Source organism: Cololabis saira, chromosome 2 (assembly GCF_033807715.1).
Source record: "Cololabis saira isolate AMF1-May2022 chromosome 2, fColSai1.1, whole genome shotgun sequence".
Lineage (NCBI taxonomy): Eukaryota > Metazoa > Chordata > Actinopteri > Beloniformes > Belonidae > Cololabis > Cololabis saira.
This window is the reverse complement of record NC_084588.1, coordinates 46,792,575-46,820,083: the sequence shown is the minus strand read 5'-3', so window position 1 is coordinate 46,820,083 and position 27,509 is coordinate 46,792,575. Positions and strand designations below refer to the sequence as shown.

Sequence of the window (27,509 nt, the reverse complement as noted above, 5' to 3'; positions counted from 1 at the left end):
GAGTGTGCAGTCAGACCAGTCCAGACCAGATCAGACCAGATCAGACCAGATCAGACCAGTTCAGCCCAGTTCAGACCAGATCAGACCAGTTCAGAACAGTCCAGACCAAATCAGACAAGTTCAGACCAGTTCACCAGCGACAGACACGCTTTATTGATGTGCAACATGCCCGACCTCTTCACCTGGGCAGGTGAAGAGGTCAGGGAGACCGGCCTGGTGAACCTCGGTGACATCACAACTGTACAAATCCAGAAATAAATACCTCAAAAGCATTTTTTTAGTCATGATTTTTTGTTTTGTTTTTTGATTAAAAAAAATGTACATAGAAATATAAAACAGCTTAAACGTTAGTAAAGAGGGTTTTTTAGGCTGAGGCCCAGGGGTTGATCGGTGCCTAATATAGGCAGTGGGCGACATGTGTTGTCATGGCGACGGTCAGTGGTTGAAGCTGGTCGTCATGGCGACGGTGGTCAGTGGTTGAAGCTGGTTGTCATGGTGACGGCGGTCAGTGGTTGAAGCTGGTCGTCATCATCTTCTGGGAGGACGGTTCTCGGGCCGATGAGCTGCTGTCGCACCGAGACTTACGGGACAGAGCAACCGACCACAGGAACACGAAGAAGCCTGGAGAAAGACGAGATATCAGGAATCTGACCCAATCTGACCCACAGTGGTCATAGTAGAGTCAATGCTTTTCCAGTTCCAGAAAGACATTTGACGCTTAGGTCTAATAGTAGGCAGCATAAAGGTTAAGGCCATTGAGACTAGTGTTGTTTCTGTCAGCCTGTTTCAATTCTAACTTTAGTCTCATTTTTGGGTCCAGCTATCATTTTAGTTTTTATTAGTTTTAGTCACGTTCATTCTCCTTTTAGTCGTGTCAAGTTTCAGTCGACTAAAAGTCTGAGCATTTTAGTCTTATTTTAGTCAGAATTGTCAATTTTAGTCTAGTTTTAGTCAAGGATTGTATTTAGCCAAACTCATTTTACAATTCAAAGAAGGTTATCTTATTATTATATTATTGTTACCTTAGAGACTCAAGAATACATTCATTCCAGATACAGAAGACTCTAATTTGAGTTTACAACATATTTATTTTTCCGCATTTCTCCCCATCTTTTTCTTTTTCTAAAACACATTCGGTTTTCTTTTCCAAGTCTAAAAAATGTATATTACGAATCTTTGTTAGAACATTTCGTCTCGTTTTGGTCAACCAAAATGGAGACACATTTTAGCAGAGTTTTTATTTCGTAATCTACATTTTAGTCTTTATTCCTCTACGATATTGCATTATATATTTAATTATCGTTATCGTCACATGACCAGCATTTTCGTTGCGTCTCGTTTTCCTCAGGTGATAAAGGTTCGTTGACGACAATATTTAGTCAGGATTTTCGTTGACGAAAGCAACTTTAATTGAGACCACTTTGTGGTCGGACACACCGAGATCATAGACCTGTAGGTTACCGATGGAAGCAGAGTCAGTGAGAACCAGATCCAGAGTGTGGCCCTTGGTGTGGGTAGGAACCTCAACATGCTGCAGCTCAAGGCACAAGCTCAAGGCCATGTAGATGCGCTAGCGCTGTAGCTGCGCTAGTGCCGTAGCTGCGGGACGGTGTACTAGATCCTTTCCAGCACCGATGTAAAAAAACAGAACGCAAAACAAGCCGCGCTGTCTGGCTATAGTCATCACAGAATAAGGTTTCCAGTGGAGCAGGTTGGCTCTATTAATACAAAGTCCGCCGAAAGACTGATCCAATCTGACCCAATCTGACCCACACTGACCCACCGGACCCTTACTGACCCTGCAGGGAGTTGAGGACGGTGAAGATGTAGATCCCGGGCAGCGACATGTAGGTGGCGCTGGCCAGTCCCCATGGCAACCCTAGCACGCAGCTGAGGCCCAGCACGGTGACGCCGTTCCTCCACAGCTCAGCCGCCTTCTCCCTGCTCATCTTGGTCCCGTCAGCGCCGGTCTTGGACCAGCCGGATCGACCGGACCGGTCCCTGGACCCCCACAGCTGGAACACCACCAGCGCCAGCATGCAGGAGTTGTACAGAACCACCAGGCAGAGGACGCCAACCGTGACGTAGATGACGGCGTGGCCCGCCGGGCTCTGCACCCAGCACCTGAGGGGGGGGGGCAGAGGTCAGGTCCACTGAGGTCTAACCAGGTTCAAACCAGCGTCTCCAGGGTCTTTCCTACATCTGTGCCGTCGACGTGCGGTTGTTGCCCTCTCCAATCTGCAGCTCGTATTTGCCGTAGACTCCAGAGACGCCACAGGCGAAGGCGGCCAGCGTCGGAAACCCTGCGGAGGAAAAGCAGAACCAAGTTTGATTTGATTTTGATTAGATTTTTATTCGTCTCAAACATGCACAAGCATAAAACTACGGAAGAGTATTAGGGCCATGCAGGACAAAAAATATTTGAGAGGGGAAGATTTATTTTCATTATGCACTTCGAGAAAAAAGTCGAAATGTCAAGAATTTCGTGAATAAAGTCGAAATTTCGTGAATAAAGTCGAAATTTTGAGAATAAAGTGGAAATGTCTCCTCTGGCCCATCAAATCCAGTTAGAGCGACTGACAGCTATGCAGCAGCAGCCGTAACTAACTAACTTACATCCTTGGAGTGGAACGTTAAGGGCGTTAACGCCCCCCGGTGGCAGAGGTTATATCAGGGGTCGGCAACCCAAAATGTTGAAAGAGCCATACTGGACCAAAAACACAATATGTCTGGACCCGCAAAAAATGAAAAGTCTTCTATAAGCCTTAGAATGAAGGCAAATGGCGAAAGGCGAAATGTCGAGAAAAAATTCGAAATGACGAGAAACAAGTCGAAATGTTGAGAAAAAAGTCGAAATGTTGAGATTAAAATGGAAAGTAAAAAAGAGAAAAAAGAGAAAAAAAAAAGGAAAAAAAAGGTCAAACATCTCTGAAAAAGCTCCAGGAGCCACTAGGGCGGCGCTAAAGAGCCGCATGCGGCTCTAGAGCCGCGGGTTGCCGACCCCTGGGTTTGAGGCTCTGCCATGGCTCATTCGGTTCCCATCAGGCATTGTGGGTCGTTTATGCAATCTAATCATTTTTATTTCGGAGGTTGATGATGCGTGTTAATATTTTGTTCATCGTGATACACGAGAAAGTGATCTTGGGTTTCCGACCCCTAGCTAAGCAGAGCGGTGACCTCCTGAAGGTCAATCGGTGCGTCCGAAATGCCATACTAAAAAGTATATACTAAAAAGTATACTTAAGTTCGCCACACTTTTGAGTAAATATCAGTAGTGTGCATTAATTCGGACTTACTATTAAGAGCGCACACGGCACTTCCTGCCGTAGGGAGGGGGGGAGTTGTTACCATAGTAACCTGTCACAGCAGTGGTAGCAGCACCGCTCCGCTCTTTTCCGTTTATTCTGGCCGAAACAAGATATAATATTATTATATACGAATATTATAATAGTAATATTATACAATAATATTATGAAACTTAATATTATACTTATGACATAATACGTATCACTTAGCAACCAACCGCCGGTGTATTGCATTGTGGGAAGTTTCTGCTCGGCTAGTGTCCATCAATCCACACTAAAAAAATTCTCCGGAATGAGTATGGATAGAGCATACTATTGAGTACGTTTTAATGTTTCGGATGCACTAAAAAATCTCACATACTCCTTTTCCATACTCATTAGGGTGGAAGTATGTGATTTCGGACGCAGCGAATGTGTGCCACCGATTTCCAAGCCCCGCCCCCGTTGCTAGGTCGCCCCCGTTGCTAGGTCGAACAAAACTGTCATCTCTCCGTCCACTTCCGTTGTAAAAACAGGGTTTTACATCACTTTATTTCTAATTATAGTACCAAAGAAAATCAACAGCAACTAGATATGAATAAAAAGCAACACTTCAGGTACCGTGGATTGAGTTGTTCAAAAAGGTGCGGCCGTTCATATTTATCCAAAGCAGACATTTTTTGTTGGTTTTGGGATGAAATGTATTTCTGTGGTTCTCTCTGGGTAGCGGGTGTCACTTTACAACTTTTACAGACCGCTTAACCATTTTAAGATAAATAAATAAAAGCTTTCGCGGTCTTGGCTGCTGCCAAGCCGACTTTGTTTTGCCAGTTTGCGGCTAAAAATACGCTACAAAGTTTTAAAAATAATCCAGTGATTTAAATGTTGATACAAGACAAGTAAAAACTAGGCTTTTTCGATTCATGTGAACGAGAGAGAAGACTGTTTATCCAACCGGATAAACCGGATGCAGCAACGGAGGAGGATGTTTCTGATTGGTCGGTCAGGGACCAATCAGACAAACGGCTGCTGACGTTTCACTGCGTCAAGGCTGAATTGTTTCCTCCGTCATGTGTAGAAGTGCTGAAACTCGTTGCTTAGATTGTCAACAAGATAATGGCACCAGATTACCAGCAAAACACTGATGTTTCCATTCAGTATTAGAAGACGTTGAAAGCACACCCGTGTGTGAGTGTGTGTGTGTGTGTTTGTATACAAAAAATAAATAAATGTGTATATATATATATATATATATATATACAAAAATGTATATATATTTTTTAAATCTCATATTATTGTTAGTGTTACCAAACATTTTAGCAGCAAGCTGTATTTTGTGCGCTTATTTGCTCTGTGAGTTGAAATGTTCTATTTCGGGAAGAAAGGCGGGAATAACCTTTTTTTTTTTAGTCACCTATTTATCAATCGATAATTGAAATAATCGTTAGTCGCAGCCTTAATATGCAGTGTGATCTTCAGTGGGGTTTCGGGGCTACAGTGGGGGTTGCTGGTTGCCGATCGCTGGCCTGTGGCATCGTTGGACTGTAGTAGAGGCTGCATTGGGATTGGGTCCCGCCGGGTCCTGCGGGACCCAACGCAAATCTCGCAGGAGCGAGCGGTTTGAGCTCTCCTGCGGGCGGGAGCGGGCGGCCAAAAAAACCAATGCGGGATCGGGATGTAGCCTAGCGACAAGACAAGGTAAAAAAAAAAAAAGGTCTTTACAAAACAAAGACGAAGCAAGGCAAGTCCGATATTTGGAGAAACTGCGTTTAGTGTCTGTAGCGCATCTTGGAAGAGAGACGGGCAGGACTGCAGTCGGTCAGCAACATTCTCTTCCTCCACAGCAATATAATGGCAAGCGATTCATTTGTTAAATTAACTTGTTTCGTTCGATATTTATTAGTGTTTGAGCCACTCACAGCCTACTCTCGTTGCTATAACCTCAATCACATAATTGATGCGGTGCGAAAGGCGAAAAAGCGTGCGATGATGACAATGACGGATTTGCATCTAACTTTCAGTCAGGTGGCCTATGAACTGTCAATTATCCATCAAGCTCCACAATGATCATGTTAACCTTAAATCAGATTTGTCAAGGACTTTTCTCTTGCGGGACGGGAGAAGACACTAAAACAATGCATCTCTATTATTGTGCGGGCGTGAATTCTCAAAGTTTTGCGGGAGCGGGCGGGAGCGTATATATACACTGCGGGAGCGGGTGGGAGTGGAACACAGACGTTGCGGGTGCGGGCAGTAATGGTCAGAAATGCAGTGGGAGTGGGATGAAACAAACTGTCCCGCTCAGGGCTCTAGAGTCTAGACTGTAGCCCAGCGTCCAGCAGAAGGAGAACTCACCCCATCCCACGGCGCTGACCTTGAGCAGGTATCTGCGGACGTAGATGTTGAAGACCCGGACCAGCAGCAGGTAGAGGTGGAAGCCCTCCAGGGCCAACCAGGCCAGGGTGGCCAGCAGAGACCAGTGCAGGAACAGACCCAGACCTCTGCAGACCAGGCCGTCCCCCGTCCCAAACGGCAGCCACAACCAGAGGTTGCACAGCAGGAAGGTGAGGTGGAGGCAGAGCAGCGCCGCCGACAGCTGCATGTGGAGGCCGGTGGCCTTCTCCGGACGCCGGCGGCTGGGAAACGGAAGGATCGTTAGTAGAGCTGAAACGATTCCTCGAATAATTCGAGTAATTCGATTACAAAAAATGATAGAGGAATTTTTTCTCTGCCTCTTGGAATCGTTTAATTTCGCCAGCTCAAAGCAGGTATTTCACCCGGACTATGTTTAATGCGGCACAACGCGCTGACGCCGCCCACGTAAAGGTAGAGGAAAGAGGCGGCGGATATGTTTGGTTTTAACTAAAAGAAAAGGCAGAAAATGTCAAAAGTGTGGGAGCATTTCAAGCTGGACACCAAGGCAACACTGTTGCATGTATCACTGTAAGACAGTGCTAGCATAGCCAGCGCTAGATACCACAACAGTACGTCCTCAATGCTGCAGCATCTCTACCCAACACCCTGTTTACTCCGAGAGTGGAGGACCGTCACCCGAGACAAATTAAGTTAACGTAGCGCTAATTAATGAGATTAACGTTTGTTTATTTGTTTATTTGATTGGATCCCCATTAGCAGCTGCACAGCAGCTACTAATGCTGTACTAATAATATTAATATACTAATAACGTTACGGTACCTTGCTAACATAACGTTAGCCCTGTGGAGGGCTAGGTTTCTATTAATTATGACGACTGTCGATGCGACAAAATCTTATCAAGACTTTAACTTAAAACTTAACTAGAACTTAAAATTTGCTTGACACAAATGAAAGTTCAATTGAAACAAGTGGGAAAAACACCTAACCTTTTAAGTGATGTGTGTTATCAGGTGTAATGGCATTTTTAGGTTAGAAATAAGAACATTTCTTGGTAAGATCCTTAGTTTTTTGAGTGAAGGCAGTGAATATGGTCAACTGGTGTAAGTTCAGGGTTTTTAAATGCACAGCCATGAACCTACTGTATTAATTTAGTCTTAGTAATGTCAATTAACATCTAACATCTTATGTATATTTATAATTGCTCTTTAACTAAACAAAAATATTTTTTATCCGATTACTCGATTAATCAATGGAATTTTCAGTAGAATACTGGATTACTAAAATATTCGATAGCTGCAGCCCTAATCGTTATTACTGTCCTGTTACTGGGATGTTTTTGATCCTATCAGCCCAATTCTGGCACCGTTGCTGTTGCCAAACAAACCTCACGCCTCCATACGCCTGACATTAGCCACCGATTTAGCCACCTGTCTCTTCTGGAGGCCCAACTGGATTGTTTTGCTTAGTCAGTTTTGAGGTGACGTTGGTCTGAGTTCTGAACTGATCTTTCCAAGCTCACATGGGCGTACGAACGTAAGTCCGGCCCGCTATCTGGGTCCTGCGGTCGACTCTTGAGAAACACGATGGGGCATTTGGGAAGTTACTGAAAATTGAGACTCATTTCCTGTTTGCTGTGGTTTTGACTGTGTTGTTTGTGCATCATGAGCAGATGTGGCTCAGAATAAACCTCAATCATCCCTCATGGTCATGGGCTCCACAATCTTTCTATCTTAAGTAGTGTAGGCCCAGTCACGTCATCTTCAAAACATCGGTATTGGCCAAAAAAAATATCTGTACATACCTGGTTATTAATGTTTTTAGTATATACAAATTATTAAATCGTTTTATAATTGTATTTAACAACTGTATTTAACAATACAGACAGTTGATGTGTGTTTATTATAAGATATTGCTTTTGGGCGGCTGGAAGTGACGTTTGTGCTGGAGAGTGAAAGAAGCGTGGCTAACAGAAAGCTAACAACAGCTAGGCTACGCTCAGATAAACGGAGACAATGTCTGAAAGTTTTAAAAAGAAAGAAAAGCTGTCGTAGAAAAGTGACTGTAGTGTAAATTATTATCCGTCACTCGTTAATCATCTTTTGGTCACTTTATTGACTCTCGGTGACGACACAACACGGGGATGAAGGACTGCTATTTTGCGGGCTGGTGTTACGGTCTAAGGGGTCCCTCTCTGAACAACCACACTTGGTTCCTACGCTGGTGTTACGGTCTAAAGGGTCCGTCTCTGAACAACCACACTTGATTCCTACGCTGGTGTTACGGTCTAAAGGGTCCCTCTCTGAACAACCACACTTGGTTCCTACGCTGGTGTTACGGTCTAAAGGGTCCCTCTCTGAACAACCACACTTGGAGCCTACGCTGGTGTTACGGTCTAAAGGGTCCCTCTCTGAACAACCACACTTGGTTCCTACGCTGGTGTTACGGTCTAAAGGGTCCGTCTCTGAACAACCACACTTGATTCCTACGCTGGTGTTACGGTCTAAAGGGTCCCTCTCTGAACAACCACACTTGGTTCCTACGCTGGTGTTACGGTCTAAAGGGTCCCTCTCTGAACAACCACACTTGGAGCCTACGCTGGTGTTACGGTCTAAAGGGTCCCTCTCTGAACAACCACACTTGGTTCCTACGCTGGTGTTACGGTCCAAAGGGTCCGTCTCTGAACAACCACACTTGGTTCCTACACTGGTGTTACGGTCCAAAGGGTCCGTCTCTGAACAACCACACTTGGTTCCTACGCTCTGCGTAACATCATTACAACACAGTGACAGAAAACTATAACAGCCGCGATGAAAAGCTGCTGCTATTCACTTCATGCTGTTGAGAATTCTGCACTAAGGTTAAGCCTAAATGGGTTTTAATTTTCTTATTGATCGTGAGTTTGACTGAATGTCATTCAACTTTTGAACCTAGTAAGTAAACTACCTCTTTTGAAGTGATGCAAATTCATGTTTCTACATTTTGTGGCACCAGTGCTGATAAGCTTTGTTTTGATCCAACAATGCAGTCAGTGAAAAGAAATACTGTTTTTTTTTTGTTTTTTTGTTTTTACTTAATTCATTGCCAAAATGTATCTGATCGGGAAAAAGTATCAGAATTGTATCAGGAGCCAAAAAAAGTGATCGGATCGGGAAAAATCGGGATACTCAAACTCAAGTGACTGGGATCGGATCGGGAGCTAAAACATCCTAATCGGGACAACCCTAATCTTAATTAGTTTGTATCTTCCAGATTACTGTAATGTTTTATTAGCAGGATGTCCAAGTGATTCTCTGATCCAACATGCAGCAACATGAATGCTGACAGGAACCAGCAGGAGAGACCACGTCTCTCCAACGTTAGCCTCCCTCCATTGGTCCATAGTAAACCCAGGATGTCACGTTTTAAACCATTTCCCGTATACAGGCACGTTTGCCCTGTTCTAGTTAGATAAAAAGATGTCAAGTAAACACACTTTATGTTATCTATCACTGAAAATCTCTGTAGCAGAGACGTGAAACTGTGATGACGCCTTTATTTTCCGCACTATGCTACAGACATGTTAAGATGATGTGGTGAAGAGGATAAAACTCACTGCAGACTGATGTAGATGAACAAGCTCATGAATGCGAAGAGGACGGAAAGCGCTGACCCGATGTAGGTGATGTAGTTAAGGTTCCTGGCGTTGGTTTCATCCACCGATATGTCCGGGTTCTGGAAAAGAGGAAGATATCATCTCTCTGAACTCACATTCAGGCGCCTTGTATCTAACTTGTGTATTGGTGCATTTTAATAAATAAAAAAATAAATAAATGAGCAAACTGCACAGCTTCCAGCAGGACGGGCGTATTATTGGTCGGACTATTGTTTTCCACCAAACCGGTTCCAGGCCTGGTTCTGGTTCACAACTGGTTCAACTTGGAACCAGCTGAGAACCGGTTTGTTTTTCCACAGCTTGGTGCTAAGAGGAGCCACGTCAGTTACGTCTCTATAAACGTCAGTTACGTCTCTGCGTTTGCGTGAAAGTTGCAGCAACAACCAGGTATCTGCTCTAATAGGACTTGGTCCACATACTTCCTCCGTGGACACATCTCTAAGAGACAGGTTGTCTCCTCCTCAGACCCATGATGCTTTGCTGCATCCACATTCATTCTTATTTGAAAATGTCTCCGTCTCCCAGTCTTGCTGTTGCCGTTGGTCTTAATAACTCCGGCCCCTCCGTTGACGTAAGCGGTTCTTTCCTCTAGACCAGCAAAGAGTTGGTGCTACCTTGGAACCGGTTCTTCTGGCCCGGAGACGTTTTTTTTGTTAGTGGAAACAGAAAGCCCGGTTCCAAACTCAGCACTGGCCCAAAACCAGAACTAGCCTGGAACCGGTTTGGTGGAAAAGGGGTATGACTGTGACCACGGTAACAGGACGGCCGGGGAGTTTTTTAGGGAAATGCATCCACATGTCACCATTCACAGCTCAGTCAGTGCGTTTACATGGTGTGGCAGGGTGGAGGAGCTGCAGCCACTCAGGCTGATTAGGGCACAGGTGGGCCCAATCAGCCTCTCCACTCTGCCAGCCTTCATAAGACACTCAGAATGAAGAAGCTGCTGCGTGAGGTGCTTGTGCACTGGGTGATCTGCTGTTGGTGAAAAAGCCGAAATAAAGGTTCTGCACGAAAACTCCGGTGTCTCTCCATCCTTCGGGCGGGCCCCGTAGCATCCACCCTGCTACACATGGGAAGTTTAATTCCTCTTTAATTCAGAATTAAAATTTAATCCAATTTAAAATGAGTAAAAATTACCATGTAAACACCTAATTCCGAATGAAAATGGCCATTCTGAATTAAACTTAATTCCGAAGTAAGTGGCTGGTTTATTCTGATTATAAATCCGAATAGAATAATTCCGCTATCATGTTTACACTCATTCCACTTTCTTTCTGCACTGCTCGTTCCCTCGTCCGTCTGTCTCCATGACGCTTATATTCCACGCTGAGCTTGTTTTCCAAACAAAGTTTCAAGATGGCAGCACGCAGTAAACGCTGGTCAAGAGCAGAGACCATTTATTTAATAAATAGCTTGGAGGACCTGGAAATAATTAAAAGAACAGATGGCAGGAAAAATCATAATTGTGAGCTTTTCAAAGTTGTAGCGGCTAAGTTAGTTTTTCTTCCGGTAGACGTAACTTCCGGTCCGCCCCCCTATCCAATCAGAACCTTCCCAACCCCCAGACCTTAAGAGGAATTGGATAAATCCGATCAAACGTGTTTTCCATGTAAACCTCAATTCAGAATTACTATTTCCATGTAAACTTGAAGGAAAATAGTTTAATTCTGAATTATTTAATTCGGAATAATTAATTCAGAATTAAAAAACATCATGTAACCGTGGCCAGTGTGGAGCTTTTGTTGGTGGAGAAGCTGTAGCAGCTCTTTGCTCGCGGGCCGCCGTGGTCAGAAACTCCCGCTAACAAACGCGCGGCAGACGGACGTTGTGATTTACCACCAGCACGGCGAAGAAGCTCAGGTGGTCGCAGCTGCATATGAAGCTGTCCCCGGTGTTGGTGGTGTTGCAGCCGTCGGTGCTCCACCCATCTGAAACACAAACAATCAGCAAGTTCGCCTTCAAACTCCGACTCCGACAAACGTCTCTGAGCTACGATGTCGTCCACCTGCTTCGTTCTCGTTCTCCGGCTCCTTCCAGAACACACAAGTCCCGTTCTGAACCTGAAACATTAGTGACATGAAGTATTATTGATCCATTTGCCAAAACTAACAGTATTATTATTATTATTACGGCCCGAGCACTGACAGTGTGAAGGCCCTATTGTATCTGTAGGAATTGTTGTTTTTCTCGTTTTTCTCGTTTTTCTTCCGACGGAAGGAGGGCCTCTTTTTGCCCCCCTAAACTTGCCCCAAAAGTCACCAAATTTTGCACTAAGCCAGGCCTGGCGAAAAATTTGATATTTAATGGTTTGCATTAATGGGGGTGGCCTAATGGCTCAACAGCGCCCCCTAGAAAACTTTGTGTCTCAAGCCCCACAATACGGTTTGACGCACATGCAAGAAAATCGGTACAGACCTGTATCATGTCGCAACTAAAAGAAAAGTGTCTTGGCGCCATGGCCGAAATCGAACAGGAAGTCGGCCATTTTGACTTAATCGTGTAATTTTGGCGCAATTTATGCCATTTCTTCGGCCGCTTCTTTGCCCGAGCCGTAACGTGCACCCAGGTGTGTTATACATCAAAATGTGCGTCTTGATCCTGCGACGATGGGCATTACTTTACTCTTTCAAAAGCGTTACCATGGCGACGCTAGATGCCAAAAAGCGCACCCCCCTTCATCTGATTGGTCCATATTTGATAGTTCCTACTTTCTGCCATTACTTTTGAATGGTTTGACATAAAGAGTCGTGGGTGGTGTCATCAGACTCGGTTTTGAGTCCTTGAACATAATTGGTGCAAATTAGCCGCGCCCCTTCTTCTGATTGGTTGATATGTGATAGTTCCTACTTTCTGCCATTACTTTTAAATGGTTTGACATAAAGACTCGTGGGTGGTATCATCGGACTTAGTTTTGAGTCCTTGACCTTTGTTGGTAAAAATTGCACGCGCGAGGGCACGTTCATCACTGCTTGCATCTTTAATTATTGATTATTGTTGTAAGTGTGGCTCCGTCTAATGTTTGGTAAAAGCACACTTAGCTATAGTTCCCGAACATGTAGCTGACGCGTACTTCAAATAAAACGTCACAGTCCGTGTTCTTCTTTCAAACGTTTAGTGAAAAACCTTTCTTTCAATTACAAAAACAAAAACTGAGCGATTATATGACAAATAATATTCTTGTGCTAGCACGGTCAAAACAAGCGTGCTGTCTCGGTTACATAGCTTCACAATAAAACAATACATCACGTGATTATATATATATATATATATATATATATATATATGTAACCAATGAGAAAGCTGCAGTTATTGTTAATATTAAGCAAGCACATTCCGAACTGACATTAAACTGCGTATTAATCAACATACACTTAAATCAAATATTGCAAAATCAAAATTATTAATCACTTTGTTTATAAGACGAATGGCTCTAACGTTATTTTACCGTTGGATTCTTTTTGAAGATTAGCTTGATGGGTGGAGAGATGTTTCTGAGCGGGATGATTCCTGCCTTCACCGCCAGGACCAGCTCACCCAGCACGACACCCTGGGGCCCCTGTGGAGGGAGGAAGATCCTACTTCCTTTGCGTGGGGGGCGAGGGCGAGTCTGCAGGACCATTAATTAACCATTAATAATTTAATTAGGATCCCCATTAGCTACAGCACGACTGCAGCTATCCTTCCTGGGATCCGCCAACATTTTAAAATAATACAGCACTAAACATAACATAATAAAAGCAAACCAAATACATTTCCACTAAATAATACAGAAGGGTATTAGGGCCATGCAAAAGAAAAAATATTTGAGAGGGGAAGATTTTTTTTATTGTGAACTTCGAGAAAAAAGTCGAAATGTCGAGATTAATGTTGAAATACAATTTCAAGAATAAAGTCGAAATTTCATGAATAAAGTCGAAATTTCGCCTTTTTTCTCAACATTTCAACTTTATTCACGAAATTTTGACTATTTTCTCGAAGTGCATAATGAAAAAAAAATCTTCCTCCTCTAAAATATTTTTTTTTTTCTCCTGCCTGGCCCTGACACTCTTCCGTAAGATAAAGAGAATATCAAATTAAAAATACTTAAACTTACTTAGAAAAAACAAAATGAAGACAGCGAAATGAGAACATAACACCAAACAAAACAAAAACACTGCAGTTAAGATTCATCTGAGGTCGTCAAAAAGTCTGAAAAGCAGTATTTCATTTAATTTGTAGTCTAGAAATTCACAACTGATCTAATACAGAAAAAAAGAAAGAAAAACATACATTCAACAACCGTCATAACCAACTATGTTTCAATTTCCAGCATTTCAGACAATCAGTCTCAGGAAGCTGGTTGTTAAATGATCTCTACTTCAATGTTCTATAATTGTTACTTATACTGATTCAAAAGATAGGGTTAATAATTTGAATGTCCTTATGCTGTTTGTTTGTGTGACGGGGTTAGTGACGGTTTCAGACTCCATATCAAACAGCAGGGACCACGAAATAGGCAAATTCATGCAAATAGCTGGAAGGGGAAGTTGGTGCGGATGTTTATGAAAGCTTCAGCTGTTTTTTACTCTTTCTTTTTTCTTTTTGACTAATATTCTTATTGACTTTTTCAGTTACAGTACAAAGGCACAAAACAGAACAAGGCACATTAATACGTACAAATAGGCACTTGAAGATATGCCAAATGTAGAGATTTAAGTGGTATATTTTTACTGTTGTGGTAACTGACTGATTCTCATCGTGGCGCTTAGGGAAAAGAAAAGGAGCTAATGATAGACCAACATGTACAAACACTGATGGAAACACATTGTGTACTTATATAACGCTCCCACCATCCAAAATGTGACCAGTGACCTTATTAGAAATAAACAAGAAATTGCATAAAAGAGCCCCAAATCTTCTCAAATGTGTTATATTTCCCTTTAACACCATATATCTAAGTTTCTCTAAAGCAGGGGTCTGCAACCTTTATTATCAAAAGAGCCATTTTGCCCCCACTTCTACAAATAATATTATCGGGAGCCGCAAAAGATAACAGAGATTTTAAAATTTTGATCTTTTATTTATTTTAGCTGTTACAACCCCTAAATATAACAACAGAAGTGCAGTGTGCATTTGTAAGCGTACTTTGAAATGAATTAAACTGTGGATTGCAGGCCTATTTCAGTCTATATTTGTGTAAAAGTAAAATAAAAACTACTCCACTTTAATATAAATAAAAAAATTTGCTACAGCTTAGCAGCTTTAAAAATAAATATAGAAATATAGAAATTAAAAATAGTTCTTTTAAAATTAGATGGTATCAACTCAAACTCCAAGATAACTGCCCAACAAAATAAACTAATAATATGACTAAAAATGAATTCAGAAATATAATTTATTAATCAAAAAATAAGAAAAATCCAAGGCACTCTTCTTCAAATATAAAAAGCCTTTATTTGAAATGGCTATTTCATGTAGAAGATTTTAAAAAGTGGGTTACAGTTGGCTGTAACCCACTTTTTTCTTTTTTGACATCCTTTTTCCCACCAAAGAGCACCTTCGTCACATGATTTAGATGAACCTTCTGAGCACTCTGGACTTTCTTTTTTGTTTATGATTTATTTATGTTTAAGGCCAGGGGGAGCCGCTACAATGAGGATGAAGAGCCACATGCGGCTCCGGAGCCGCAGGTTGCCGATCCCTGCTCTAAAGCAAGGCATTGCAGTAAAACCCTCAACCCAACTCTGCCTACTTGGTCTGGGAATAGATTTCCATGACGGTGCAATTTCATGTTTAGCTTCTCTAGAAGACAAAATACCACCATGTTCTTCCTGCTCTTGTTCAAAGTGCAGCGTTTTCCCTCTCTCTGACCTTGAAGTAAGTGCTGTTGATGACCGAGGTGACCAGCACCACCTCCTCCGAGGACCCGGAGCCCCGGCTCCTCTGCAGGGCCGACGACGGGATGTGGACGGCATGTTGCTGCGTCGGGCTGACGTTGGCCTGGAATCACACAAGACGAGCCGTGAAGTTCCACTATAAACTTATTTCATGTTCTTCCCTGTCATTACAAATACACTTGTAAAACTAGATGTAAGAAGTTTTTGTTGTAGTTATATTGTAATCCACAGTGGTTAAGACCAAGGAAGAGATAACAGATTAACAAACTTGCAGAAAAATCTTTCAATGAATATTTATCAAAGTCAGCAACTGCCCCTACTGGCCACACAGAGACGCAACAGATAAAAGGTCAAAGAGCTGCACAGTTGCAGCAGGGTTGTTTCCATCATCCTATTGTCAGCCTGGCAAGTTTCTACCCATCTATAGTTTTTAATCTGAAATGGGAGCAAATTCAGCTGACCTCCTCCGATGTGTTCACCCTCATGAGCAGGAACCCTGTCGAGCGAGACCGACTCGGCGTGCAGTTTACAATCCTGTCTTCATAGCACCTGCCAACAAAAGTTGCACATGAGTCCAAGAACCAAGACATTAAATACTTCTGTAATACTGTATTTGACCCAGTCTTTGTACGTTTTGACCGTATAGAAACGTAATTCTTGCCATTGTAAGAATGAAATGTATACCTGCTGTACTCTGCTGCCCTTACTTTTTAACAACTTTCTATTATTTTACCTCTTTTATTATCATTTTATTTGTTATTTACTGTTTAATTGTGTCTTGCCGCTTTTAATGTTGATGTAAAGCACTTTGAATTACCTTGTGTTGAATTGTGCTGTTCAAATAAACTTGCCTTAGGTAATATCAGCAGTGTTGGTCAAGTTACTTTGAAAAAGTAATTAGTTACTGATTACTAATTACTGAACCAAAAAAGTAATCCTGTTACTTTACTGATTACTTATTTTCAAAAGTAATTAGTTACATTACTAGTTACTTTGTGGGTACCCTACGCCGTACCCTACGGCGTATGGTCTGCGTCGATTTAACGCGGAACCATAAATCAGGCTTGACTTTGCGCCGCTCATACGTTAGAATGAGCGGCGCAAAGTCATGAGATATTTTCACAAAACAAATAGTGCATTTAGTAACACGGTAACGCAGCCTTCTTTCAGAAAAGTAAAGGTAATTTAATTACTGTTTTTGCAATTGTAATCCCTTACTTTACTTGTTACTTGAAAAAAGTAATCGGATTACAGTAACGGATTACAGTGATGGGCAGTAAGTTACTGCCCATCACTGAATATCAGGAAACACTGCTATGCAGATGATAGTCAATTATACTTATCTATGAAGCCAGATTACTTGAATCAACTAAATAAACTTCAAGCTTGCCTCAAGGATGTAAAGACTTGGATGAGCTGTAATTTTTTATTACTGAACTCAGACCAGACTGACATGATTGTGGTCGGCCCAGAACAACATAGAAAGACATGACCAAGCGGTTGTTGCTATTTAGAGTCTCTTTAGAGACACAAGGACGTACAGCACGCAAACCAACGTTTATAACCTCAGTTTATAACCTCAGTTCAGCTCTTAACTGTGGTTTCTAACAAGGCAAACGCTCTTATGAGCCATGATATATATTTAAAATGTTTACATACGGAAGTCAGAAGGGTGCAGCAACCACATTAAAGGGAAAGTTCGGTTTTTTACAACCTGGACCTTATTTCTGGCATTTTTTATGGTCGTATACTCACCCAGGCAAGTTTGGTGTCATTTGGAGTCCTTCGGAAGATATTAGGATTTTTTTTGCGAGACCGCTTCTCCATATAACGGTAGTGAACGGGGCACAGACGGACACAGACGTTGCAGCGTCTAAATAACACATGATTGCCGCGAAACTCTTCATTTCTTTTATGAATCACTAGATCTGCTTCCAGGACCCGTTGTCTTCATCCAGGGCTTTGTGTGTATTAAATAAATCCATTTGTAAACAAGACCTCTGACCTGCGTGACGTCATCTCTGTGCGCGCATCCCAGACAGCGCTCCGTGTACAGCTGGAGTTCGCTACTGTTAGTTTACCGTTAGTTATTTGAAACATGTCTGAATATTTGTCAGATTCTGATGTTGTGGACGACGACTTTGAGTATGATGGACGTCCTTACCGTTTTGAGCCAGAGTATTCATTATTCATTAATTACATTCATTAATGCTTCATAAGTACTTTGTACATAAGTACATTATGTAATTTGAAAACAACACATGGTTTAACTAAACACTAAGCAGAGGTTTACTAACACTGACTTAGGGCTGCAGCTATCGAATATTTTAGTAATCGAGTATTCTACTGAAAATTCCATCGATTAATCGAGTAATCGGATAAAACATATATTTGTTTAGTTAAAGAGCAATTATAAATATACATAAAATGTTAGATGTTAATTGACATCAAGACTAAATTATATAATACAGTATACATATATAATACATGGCTGTGCATTCAAAAACCCTGAACTTACACCAGTTGACCAAATGAACTGCCTTCACTCAAAAAACTAAGGATCTTACCAAGAAATGTTCTTATTTCTAACCTAAAAATTTCCATTACACCTGATATCAGACATAACTTAAAATGTTAGGTGTTTTCCCACGTGTTTCAATTGAACTTTCATTTGTGTCAAGCACATTTTAAATTCTAGGTAAGTTTTAAGTTAGAGTTTGGCAGTGTTCAAAATATAATTATGAGACCTGCTGTATTGGAGCACATTAGGCACCAGTGCTGCTTGTTTTATCCATGAATGACTACAGAGATAAAATGAAATGAAAATTACCCATTTAGCTTTATTACGTTTTTATTTTTCTGACATTTTCTGCCTTTTCTTTTAGTTAAAACTGTAGCGGGAACAGAGATTTATATACCGGGTAAAGGCTGATTTATGGTTCCGCGTTACAACAACGCAGAATGGTGCGCGTCGCTGCGTACCCTACGCCGTAGGCTACGGCGTAGCCGTGGAGAGCCTGCACGTCAGCGCAGCACCGCCATCCGGACCGGCGCTCTCCGCCCTCGCCGGAGAGCGGCGTAGGCTCTGCGTCGATTTAACGCGGAACAATAATTTTGGCTTTAGAGGGGGAACATAGGAGAACGGACCAAAAGAATATAGCGTGGATTAAAAATAAAAGTTAAGCACTGAACTACATTAGTCTCCCGTCTGGGCCATTGCAGACTGCCTGAGCATGGCATGTTACAAAACAAACCCCTAGTAAGGTCATCTTATGGGATATTTGGCAAATCTGGGAACTAAATCGTTACCAAGAAATCTCTTCACCAATGTGTTTCTAAAGGTGTCTAATAACATGTCCTAAAAAGTTGAAATTCAACTCCTGGGGGAAAATTTGTAAAAAACTGCACAAAGTTGGGATACCAATAACCAATTTTCGAAAATTTGAAAATGCTTAATTTGGCCTTAAATAACTTGTGGGGGATCAAACTAGGGGTTTTTCAATATTCTGAGTTCATTGCAAGTATTTATTTTTCACTACAACCATTCCTTAGTGGAAAAACGGCCACACCCACTTTCCCAGGTCATCGTTCATCCCGGCAATGCCCCCCACTCACACATAGCATATGTAAAAAAAGAAAAAAAGATAATAGTTTATTCTTTATTGTTTGACATGATGAATAGACCAAGTCAGTGTTTAGTGATGGTTGCTGTAGTTGTTTTTGCATTCAACGTGAGGACGTTTTGAGTTAACATTAGGACCAAACATGCTGGATCCATTTGCATCCCTTTTCTTTGTTGATCATGGACATAATATACTGCTTTTACCTGGATTCTGGACATCTTTGCAGCTGCAGGCCATCATCAGTATGCCAAAGGTGCATGGCTGTACTGTCAACTGATGAAGGAACTGGAAACTTTGCCTGGTTACAAAGAGACCATTGAACGTTTCACTGCCCATGGGAACCATGTTGTCTGGTATTCCAGCGACGATTGGTCTGGCACCTGCATTGAGCAGACCTTAAAAGGTATAGTCTGTGATGTTGGAGAGCTAGCAAGATTTGAAAGTGGCACCTCCTCTAAGCCCCACCCCCTCCTCCACCTCCCGTCAGCGCTCCATCCAAAGCCACGCCCCCACAAACTTTGGGGAACGCGCATTTGCAGGAGTCCAGTTTTCCAGGACATTTTGGACAGCACATTTTCAACAAAACTACCCCATGTCTCATTCACCTGTAAGCGAGGCCGGTTTTAGGGGGGGGCAGGGGGGGGCTGTGCCCACCCAAACGTGCGTCCTGCCCACCCAATCAAAGTTATGGGGATCCTTTATTTTTTTGTAATTTTATTTTTTTATAAATATAAAAAAAATATCACAGAATATCTGTACCGTTTCTGATTGGGTGGGCACTGCGCATCATTTTTAGACAACAATGAACGCATACCGCAAAAGTTGTGTCTCGGCGGAGGGACCCGACGTCCCAGCAAAATGAGCACAACAGAGAAGTGTTCAGAACAGCACACAGAGCACACACTGAAGGCTGATTTATGGTTCCGCGTTACACCAATGCAGAATGGTGCGCGTCGCCGCGTACCCTATGCCGTAGGCTACGGCGTACCCTACGGCATAGCCGTGGCTCCAGAGCCTGTACAGCACCGCAGCGCACCGCCACCCGCACCGGCGCTCTCCGCCCTCACCGGGATGGAGACGCCTCCATCCCTACTGGGGGTCGGGCAGACCCCCAGTAGCGGACAACCTGCACCGCAGAATCGCACTTTGGCTTTCTTTTTTTAGCCTTTTTAGCAGGGCGAGCCGTTACATCGACGTGACCACCCGACCGCGAGCCGGCGGTGAAGCCGGGAGCGGCGGGGGCCCTCAGGCCGCGGTTGCCAGTCGGTCTGGAGCAGCGGGGGGGGGGGGGGGGTCACACTAGGACACTCTGAGCCGAGGAGGACCCATGGGAAGTGGACACGGGGGGCTGGAGGCAGGCTGGAAGCAGAGTGCGCGCATGGGACAGAGGGGGGTGTGGGCGGGACTTAAAATGAAGGCATCTGATTGTTTTTTTCCCCCCTGCCACTCTTCTGGTCCTCTGACCAATCCGTACCATTCGGTGTGCAAAAAACAGATTGGTCAGAGTTTTTACAGGATTAAAGCTGTCAGAGAGGTCTGATTTTTTCTATCCTTTTTCTGAACACATTATTCACTGGCTACTCTCAGGATGGAAGGACCATTTCACCCAGTAGAACAATACATTTTTTTGAATACGATTACAGACTATACCTTTTAATGAAGGCGGCCAAATCAGAAGGTGGACCTAGCAGAGGGAGGATGAGAAGCAGTGATTCTGGCTACAAGTGCTGGGTGCTCACACTCAGCCACTTCTCTAATATCAACAAGCATATGGAGGAAAGTGTAAACCAACATGCTCCACTCTACATAGACCTTGGGAAAACCCAGATGAAGCGTGATGCAGAGGCAGTTAAACTTCCCCTCCAATGGTTTGAGGAGAACAACCCATTTGACCACGGACGCGACAAAGAGATGCTTGTATCTTTGTCTACAGGATTCACAAGCACAGCAGATGACCCAGTCATGGTGGGTGGCTTCTTTACATGGTGAAGTGGGAACAAGGTCAGACTTGGTAGGAGATTGCCAACAGTTACCTAAGCTACCTGCAGCATCTTGGCCGTAACTGTCAAAAGATCATTGTGGTCTTTGATGGCTATAACAGATCGCCAAAAGATCATGACCACATCCGACGTACCAAGAAAACATGCTGTGATCTCCACATTCGACCGGATCTGATACACTGGACAGCAAGAGCAAAGTTCTTGGACAACAGCCATAATAAGAGTGAGCTCATTCACCTCCTCTCTTCAACATTCCAGAAGCTTAGCATCACCGTTGTGCAGAGTGACAATGATGCTGACACTTTAATTGTGAGAGAGGCATTGGCTACTGCTACAGATGGCTCGGTTGAGGTCAGTAACATTTGTGTGTACATGCAAAGTATATTACTTTCATTAGCTATGACTATGAGTTATGCAGCGTCCGCAGTTATGCGGTCGGTGTACCGGACCATCATGGTGAAGAAGGAGCTGAGTCGAAAGGCGAAGCTCTCGATTTACCGGTCGATCTGCGCACCTACCCTCACCTATGGTCATGAACTTTGGGTAGTGACCGAAAGGACAAGATCGCGGATACAAGCGGCCGAGATGAGTTTCCTCCACAGGGTGGCTGGACGCTCCCTTAGAGATGAGTTTCCTCCCTTAGAGATGAGTTTCCTCCGCAGGGTGGCTGGATGCTCCCTTAGAGATGAGTTTCCTCCGCAGGGTGGCTGGATGCTCCCTTAGAGATGAGTTTCCTCCGCAGGGTGGCTGGACGCTCCCTTAGAGATGAGTTTCCTCCGCAGGGTGGCTGGACGCTCCCTTAGAGATGAGTTTCCTCCGCAGGGTGGCTGGACGCTCCCTTAGAGATGAGTTTTCATCCTTATAGATGAGTTTCCTCCCTTAGAGATGAGTTTCCTCCGCAGGGCGGCTGGACGCTCCCTTAGAGATGAGTTTCCTCCCTTAGAGATGAGTTTCCTCCCTTAGAGATGAGTTTCCTCCCTTAGAGATGAGTTTCCTCCCTTAGAGATGAGTTTCCTCCGCAGGGTGGCTGGACGCTCCCTTAGAGATAGGGTGAGGAGTTCGGTCACCCGGGAGGAGCTCGGAGTCGAGCCGCTGCTCCTTCACATTGAGAGGAGTCAGCTGAGGTGGCTTGGGCATCTGTACCGGATCCTCCTGGACGCCTCCCTAGGGAGGTGTTCCAGGCATGTCCCCCTCCCTAGGGAGGTGTTCCAGGCATGTCCCTCCTCCCTAGGGAGGAGTTCCAGGCATGTCCCTCTCCCTGGGAAGGAGTTCCAGGCATGTCCCTCCAGGAGGAGACCCTGGGGAAGACCCAGGACACGCTGGAGACACTATGTCTCTCGGCTGGCCTGGGAACGCCTCGGACTCCCATTGGAAGAGCTGGAGGAAGAAGAGCTGGAGGAAGTGTCTGGGGTAAAGGAAGTCTGGGCATCTCTGTTGAGACTGCTGCCCCCGCGACCTAGGAACGGATAAGCGGCGGACGATGGATGGATAGCTATGACTACTTTAAAAGTGATGGCATTGATGAGGAATACTCAGACATTGACTCATAAAGCATTCCACAAGGGGGATAATTGTTTGCTCTGACTAATGTGAAACGAATTGTAATAAATGCAATCTTATGTAAATGCAAAAAAATGGTGTGGCAGTTTTTCCACTAAGGAATGGTTGTAGTGAAAAACAAATGCTATAAATGAACTCAGAATCCTAAAAAACCCCTAGTTTGACCCCTCACAAGTTAATTAAGGCCAAATTAAGCATTTTCGATTTTTCAAAAATCGGTTATTGGTACCCTGACTTTGTGCAGTTTTTTATGAGGTTTCCCCCAGGAGTTGAATTTCAACTTTTTAGGACATGTTATTAGACACCTTTAGAAACACATTGGTGAAGAGATTTCTTGGTAACGATTTAGTTCCCAGATTTTCAGACACTTCCCTTACTACCCCTTTAACGTGCGCAGCGCATGGATGAATGGCGCAGCGTCAGGGCGTTGTGTCGCATTAAATGTGGTCCGGGCGTAATACGAGGATTTGAGCTGGTGAAATTAAACGAAAAAAAATAATAAATAAATAAATTTAACGATTCCTCGAGGCAGAGAAAATTCCTCAATCATTTTTTGTAATCGAATTACTCGAATTATTCGAGGAATCGTTTCAGCCCTACACTGACTAGAGGTTTATTAAACACTGACTAGAGGTTTATTAAACACTGACTAGAGGTTTACTAACACTAACTAGAGGTTTACTGGACACTGACTAGAGGTTTACTAACACTAACTAGAGGTTTACTAACACTAACTAGAGGTTTACTAACACTAACTAGAGGTTTACTGGACACTGACTAGAGGTTTACTAACACTAACTAGAGGTTTATTAAACACTGACTAGAGGTTTACTAACACTAACTAGAGGTTTACTGGACACTGACTAGAGGTTTACTGAACACTAACTAGAGGTTTACTAACACTAACTAGAGGTTTACTGACACTAACTAGAGGTTTACTAAACACTAACTAGAGGTTTAATAAACACTAACTAGAGGTTTAATAAACACTAACTAGAGGTTTACTAAACACTAACTAGAGGTTTAATAAACACTAACTAGAGGTTTAATAAACACTAACTAGAGGTTTATTAAACACTAACTAGAGGTTTAATAAACACTAACTAGAGGTTTATTAAACACTAACTAGAGGTTTATTAAACACTAACTAGAGGTTTACTAAACACTAACTAGAGGTTTAATAAACACTAACTAGAGGTTTAATAAACACTAACTAGAGGTTTAATAAACACTAACTAGAGGTTTAATAAACACTAACTAGAGGTTTAATAAACACTAACTAGAGGTTTACTAAACACTAACTAGAGGTTTAATAAACACTAACTAGAGGTTTAATAAACACTAACTAGAGGTTTATTAAACACTAACTAGAGGTTTACTAAACACTAACTAGAGGCATGTACAATATAACGTTATAATGTTTACATACGGAAGTCAGAAGTGTGGAACCCACCTGTTTTCCATCTGCCCTGATTGTTCACACCTGTGTCTCGTTACCCTCTTGTGTATATCTGGTCTTGTCTTTCCCTTGCTCCTTGTGGTTCCGTACTGTTTCCTTCCTCCATGTGTCCTGCCAAGTTTTCCGTTTTTGCTCCAGTGTTTTTTGTTAATCCTGCTCTGCAGCGTTTATGGTTCTTGCCTTTTTTTAAATAAACCCTTTTTGCTGAACTCCTGCCTCTCACTCTCCTGCATCTGGGTCCTCATCCAACCACTCCATGACAACAAGATATATTTGAAAAACAAAACAAGCAAACTGATGATCAGATAAACAGAGTTTGGTTATCGATTCCTGGATGTCGGTTACCTGGTCCACGGTGAAAGAGTCTGATTGTAACAGTCCCTGAAGACCGACCCACAGCTATCTGGAGGAGGAAATATCAGAAACACATTTTAACCCCAGCTGGAGACAGAGTCCAGAAATGACAGTTGGTTGGATGTGAGAGCAGTGATGGCGGTATTTGTTTTTGTTTTATTTAGGATCCCCATTAGCATTAGCAACAGCATTAGCTATTCTTCCTGGGGTCCGACATACACACAACACACAAATTAAACTTAATACATAACAGACACACATTATACATGACAAACAAAACTATAATAGACACAACTCCCTTAGTCACACACAACACAGAGGATAAAACTAAATCACCATCATTCTCAGACATAAATACATAGAAATGAAATCAAATAAAACACCTTCATAAACAATACCTGCCTGAAATGACCTTATCTTAGAATTCTTGATCACTTTTCACCTTTATTGTGAAAGGGTTTGCACTACCTGTAATTCTATTCAAACTTCATTCTGTTCCATTCCAAATGTCAAATCATAATTCATTACATTTTAAAGGATATTGTTTCAACTGAATATTAAACCAATCCTTGCTACCTACATGAGAAATATGAACTGGTATAGAGTTCCAGCCAACCAAAGTTCTCTGTATCAAACCTATTCTCACCCTCGGTAGTAGGAACCTCCTTTCTGATGTAATTCTACTGTAACCATGGTGATAAAATGATAGTATAATCTGTCATACAGTTGTTTCGGAGATCGAGTCACCAGTATATTCCTCAGAAAATTTAAGAAAGTATACGTAGAGCTTTGTCTTCTAGATAACCAGCCTGGATTAAACATGCTCACTTGTTTTCGCGGAGACGGCAGGTCTGTAGACGGAGAAGCAGCTGATCAGGAGAATAATCCACATCGTGTCTGACGGTCCTGACTGATCTCTGCTGAATGAGGCGACGTGAAAGTTTCACATCTGTTTTGATCACATGTTGCAGCAATAAGGAAGTGATGCTGACGAGAATGAGGTAGTGATTATTAGTTTTTTTTGCTCTCATTTTCCTCCAGATTTTCCACTGAAGAGGGAAGAAGAGAAGAAATAACAGCAGAATAGTTTATATTACTGCCAGATTTGTTTATTCTATATAAAAAAATAAAAGGATTATAGCTTAAAATTGAAAAAACAATACTTTTCTGTTCAGAGAGTTCAGAGAGAAAAAAGAGGAAGTTTCTTCATTTTCTTTCGTCTTTATGCAAGAACAAAACCCTGGAAACAGTTGAGTGAAGCGATGGTGAAAAGTGCTGGTGATTCAACTCACAGTGGAAATGAAACTCCCTTTTCACTGGAACTAAAGAAACATTTCAGTTACTTGTAAATGTTGTTCATTATTGTAAATCCAACCATAAATGTAGATTTTAATAGTCGGCGTGAGGTTCCCGGTACAGAGTTTGCATGACTGTCAGTGTGGTGAGGGTCTCGTCTGGAACGATGACATAAGTGTTTCCACTGTTTCTCGGTTTCTCAGATGACGTAAAAGAATGATAAAGAAACGTCAGGGAAGACTCACCCACCATGCAGCGTTACTAGGGTTATGAAAACGTCCATTTGTTTCTGGCATGAAGATGCACAAAGGGGACTAAATGTCAAAGCTCTTACAAGTGATGTATGGAAGCATCTGGATCTCTAAATGTAATGTTCACTGCTTAGTTCGGTTTCTTACAGAATCAAAAGAGAGGAGCAGAGAAATTCAATTTTACTTATATAGATATACCACTGGCTCCAACTCATATTCAAATGTATCCACTTTAGTTATCCATCTTACTTAAAACAATATTTGATTCCATATACATGTTCATATTCTCTCAGAAACACTCAGCAACCCTTCTTTTTCGTTCCTTTGACATTTAAAGAAATTGGCAGACGTGCTTTTAAATTCAAAGCCCCATCAGACTGGAACAACCTTAAAAAATTTAATTAATTACCTCTCTTTAAAAACTCACTATTCTCCAACCTCAATAAACCATGTAGTTGCCTCTAGTGGTATTGCCTTCTCATTTTCTTTTTATTTATTTATTTTATATATAATGTATCTATTTTTTTTATATATTGTATAATAATGATGATGATAATGACTATTATTATGGGCATGCCAAGTAGTGGCATGACCATATTGCAATCGTCCAGAATGGCCCAAAAGTCAATGTTGCTAGCATTTTGCTAACAAGCTAAAGTCTCAAAAGTCCCACAGTGCACCAGCGGGTGTACAGCATGACCCCGCTCTGATGTGGAAAAAAAAAATCCCCAAAAAATACAACACGGCCCGAAAAACCTGAAAAATGAAGGCGATATATTAGTATACAGAAAGGTTTCCCTTTTTTAGTGCCACGGCTGCGCCACGTGGCACTCCTCCTCCATTGAGATGCGCAAGCTCAATGGAGGAGGAGTGCCTCGTGCGCAGCACGAGGCACTCATACTATTGCTCAGGCTTCTTTATTTATTTATTCTTCCGTATAAACTTCGGCGCGTAACTAGTCCCACAGCTTTGAGAAAACGCGAAAAGTAAAAACGTAGAAACGTGCGCCTTAATCGGGAATCGATGGGTATGACTTTTATTAGCGATTGGCGTGCACGTTTTTGCGCAACGTGCACAAACGTGCGCTTTTTGCCCCATCCGGAACGCATTGCGTGAACTTTGGGGCCTCACCACTCGCACACCGTTACTCGAAAAATTATGAACCGATTTAGAAAGTTGTAGGCCCTGAATTTAACTACAGTCCTGTGGATTTTCAGAACGATGGCACGAATAGTTTTTGCACGAAGTGCAAAAACATTTCCAAATTTCCAAACTAATGGGGAACTGTTTTCCCATGCATTTCAATGGCGCCATGCAAAGCGGATGGGAAAATGTTGAGAAAAAAAAGACAAAATTCACCTTTTTTCTGAGTCACGTATCTTTCCCATACTTGCACGTAGAAACGTCATTCAAACTTCAAAACGGAGGAAAACTTCTCTTCTCTCTCTAAACCCCGGACTGTTTTTTCCTAAAATGTACACTTTTCAAGATATGAGCCCTCAAGCGAGGTCTGGAAATCACTTTTTTTCAAATCTAGAGCACGGGAGTCAGTTTGCTAGAGTGTAGTTAGACTGAAAAAAAAACATGATTTCTTATTTGTAACTCGAGGTCACGGCCAAACCGTAAAAGGTAGACAGATCATTTTTGGTCAGAATATAGACATAGGTGTTGTGATTTATAAAATGTGACTTTGACAGGCGTGGTGTGCACAAAATTTTAACGGTGGAGCCAACAGACACGCCAATTCCTGTCTGTCTCTTCATTGACTCCCATGTTAA

General features: G+C 42.5%; 1 protein-coding gene across 3 annotated transcripts; it reads right to left on the bottom strand.

Annotated features, from left to right (window-relative positions):
• Positions 1-139: 139 nt before the first annotated feature.
• Positions 140-25,100, bottom strand: LOC133421690 (adhesion G-protein coupled receptor G1-like). 3 transcript variants are annotated; one of them, XM_061711423.1, is made up of 12 exons: positions 25,013-25,100; positions 23,825-24,233; positions 15,650-15,737; positions 15,163-15,291; positions 12,758-12,919; positions 11,318-11,372; positions 11,149-11,240; positions 9,253-9,371; positions 5,640-5,920; positions 2,201-2,303; positions 1,799-2,124; positions 140-621 (listed from the first exon to the last, which is right to left on the bottom strand). In XM_061711423.1, the coding sequence occupies exons 2-12, from the start codon at positions 23,833-23,835 to the stop codon at positions 506-508; spliced, it is 1,482 nt and encodes a 493-aa protein (XP_061567407.1). In that variant the 5' UTR covers positions 23,836-24,233; positions 25,013-25,100; the 3' UTR covers positions 140-505. The 3 variants fall into 3 exon arrangements, with proteins under 3 accessions (XP_061567407.1, XP_061567399.1, XP_061567415.1); XM_061711415.1 differs by having other exon boundaries at positions 24,176-24,233; positions 25,013-25,092; XM_061711431.1 differs by lacking the exon at positions 140-621 and having other exon boundaries at positions 1,810-2,124; positions 5,659-5,920; positions 24,176-24,233; positions 25,013-25,092.
• Positions 25,101-27,509: the final 2,409 nt, after the last annotated feature.

Bases quoted from the DNA above. Each gene is read 5' to 3' on its own strand.
- LOC133421690 (XM_061711415.1), bottom strand. From the start codon at position 25,076: ATGTGGATTATTCTCCTGATCAGCTGCTTCTCCGTCTACAGACCTGCC. The intron at 2,125-2,200 runs GTAGGAAAGACC...CCCCCCCCTCAG, and splicing joins CGCACGTCGACGGCACAGAT to GTGCTGGGTGCAGAGCCCGG. The intron at 622-1,798 runs GTCAGTAAGGGT...GTCTTTCTCCAG, and splicing joins CGTCCTCAACTCCCTGCAGG to GCTTCTTCGTGTTCCTGTGG.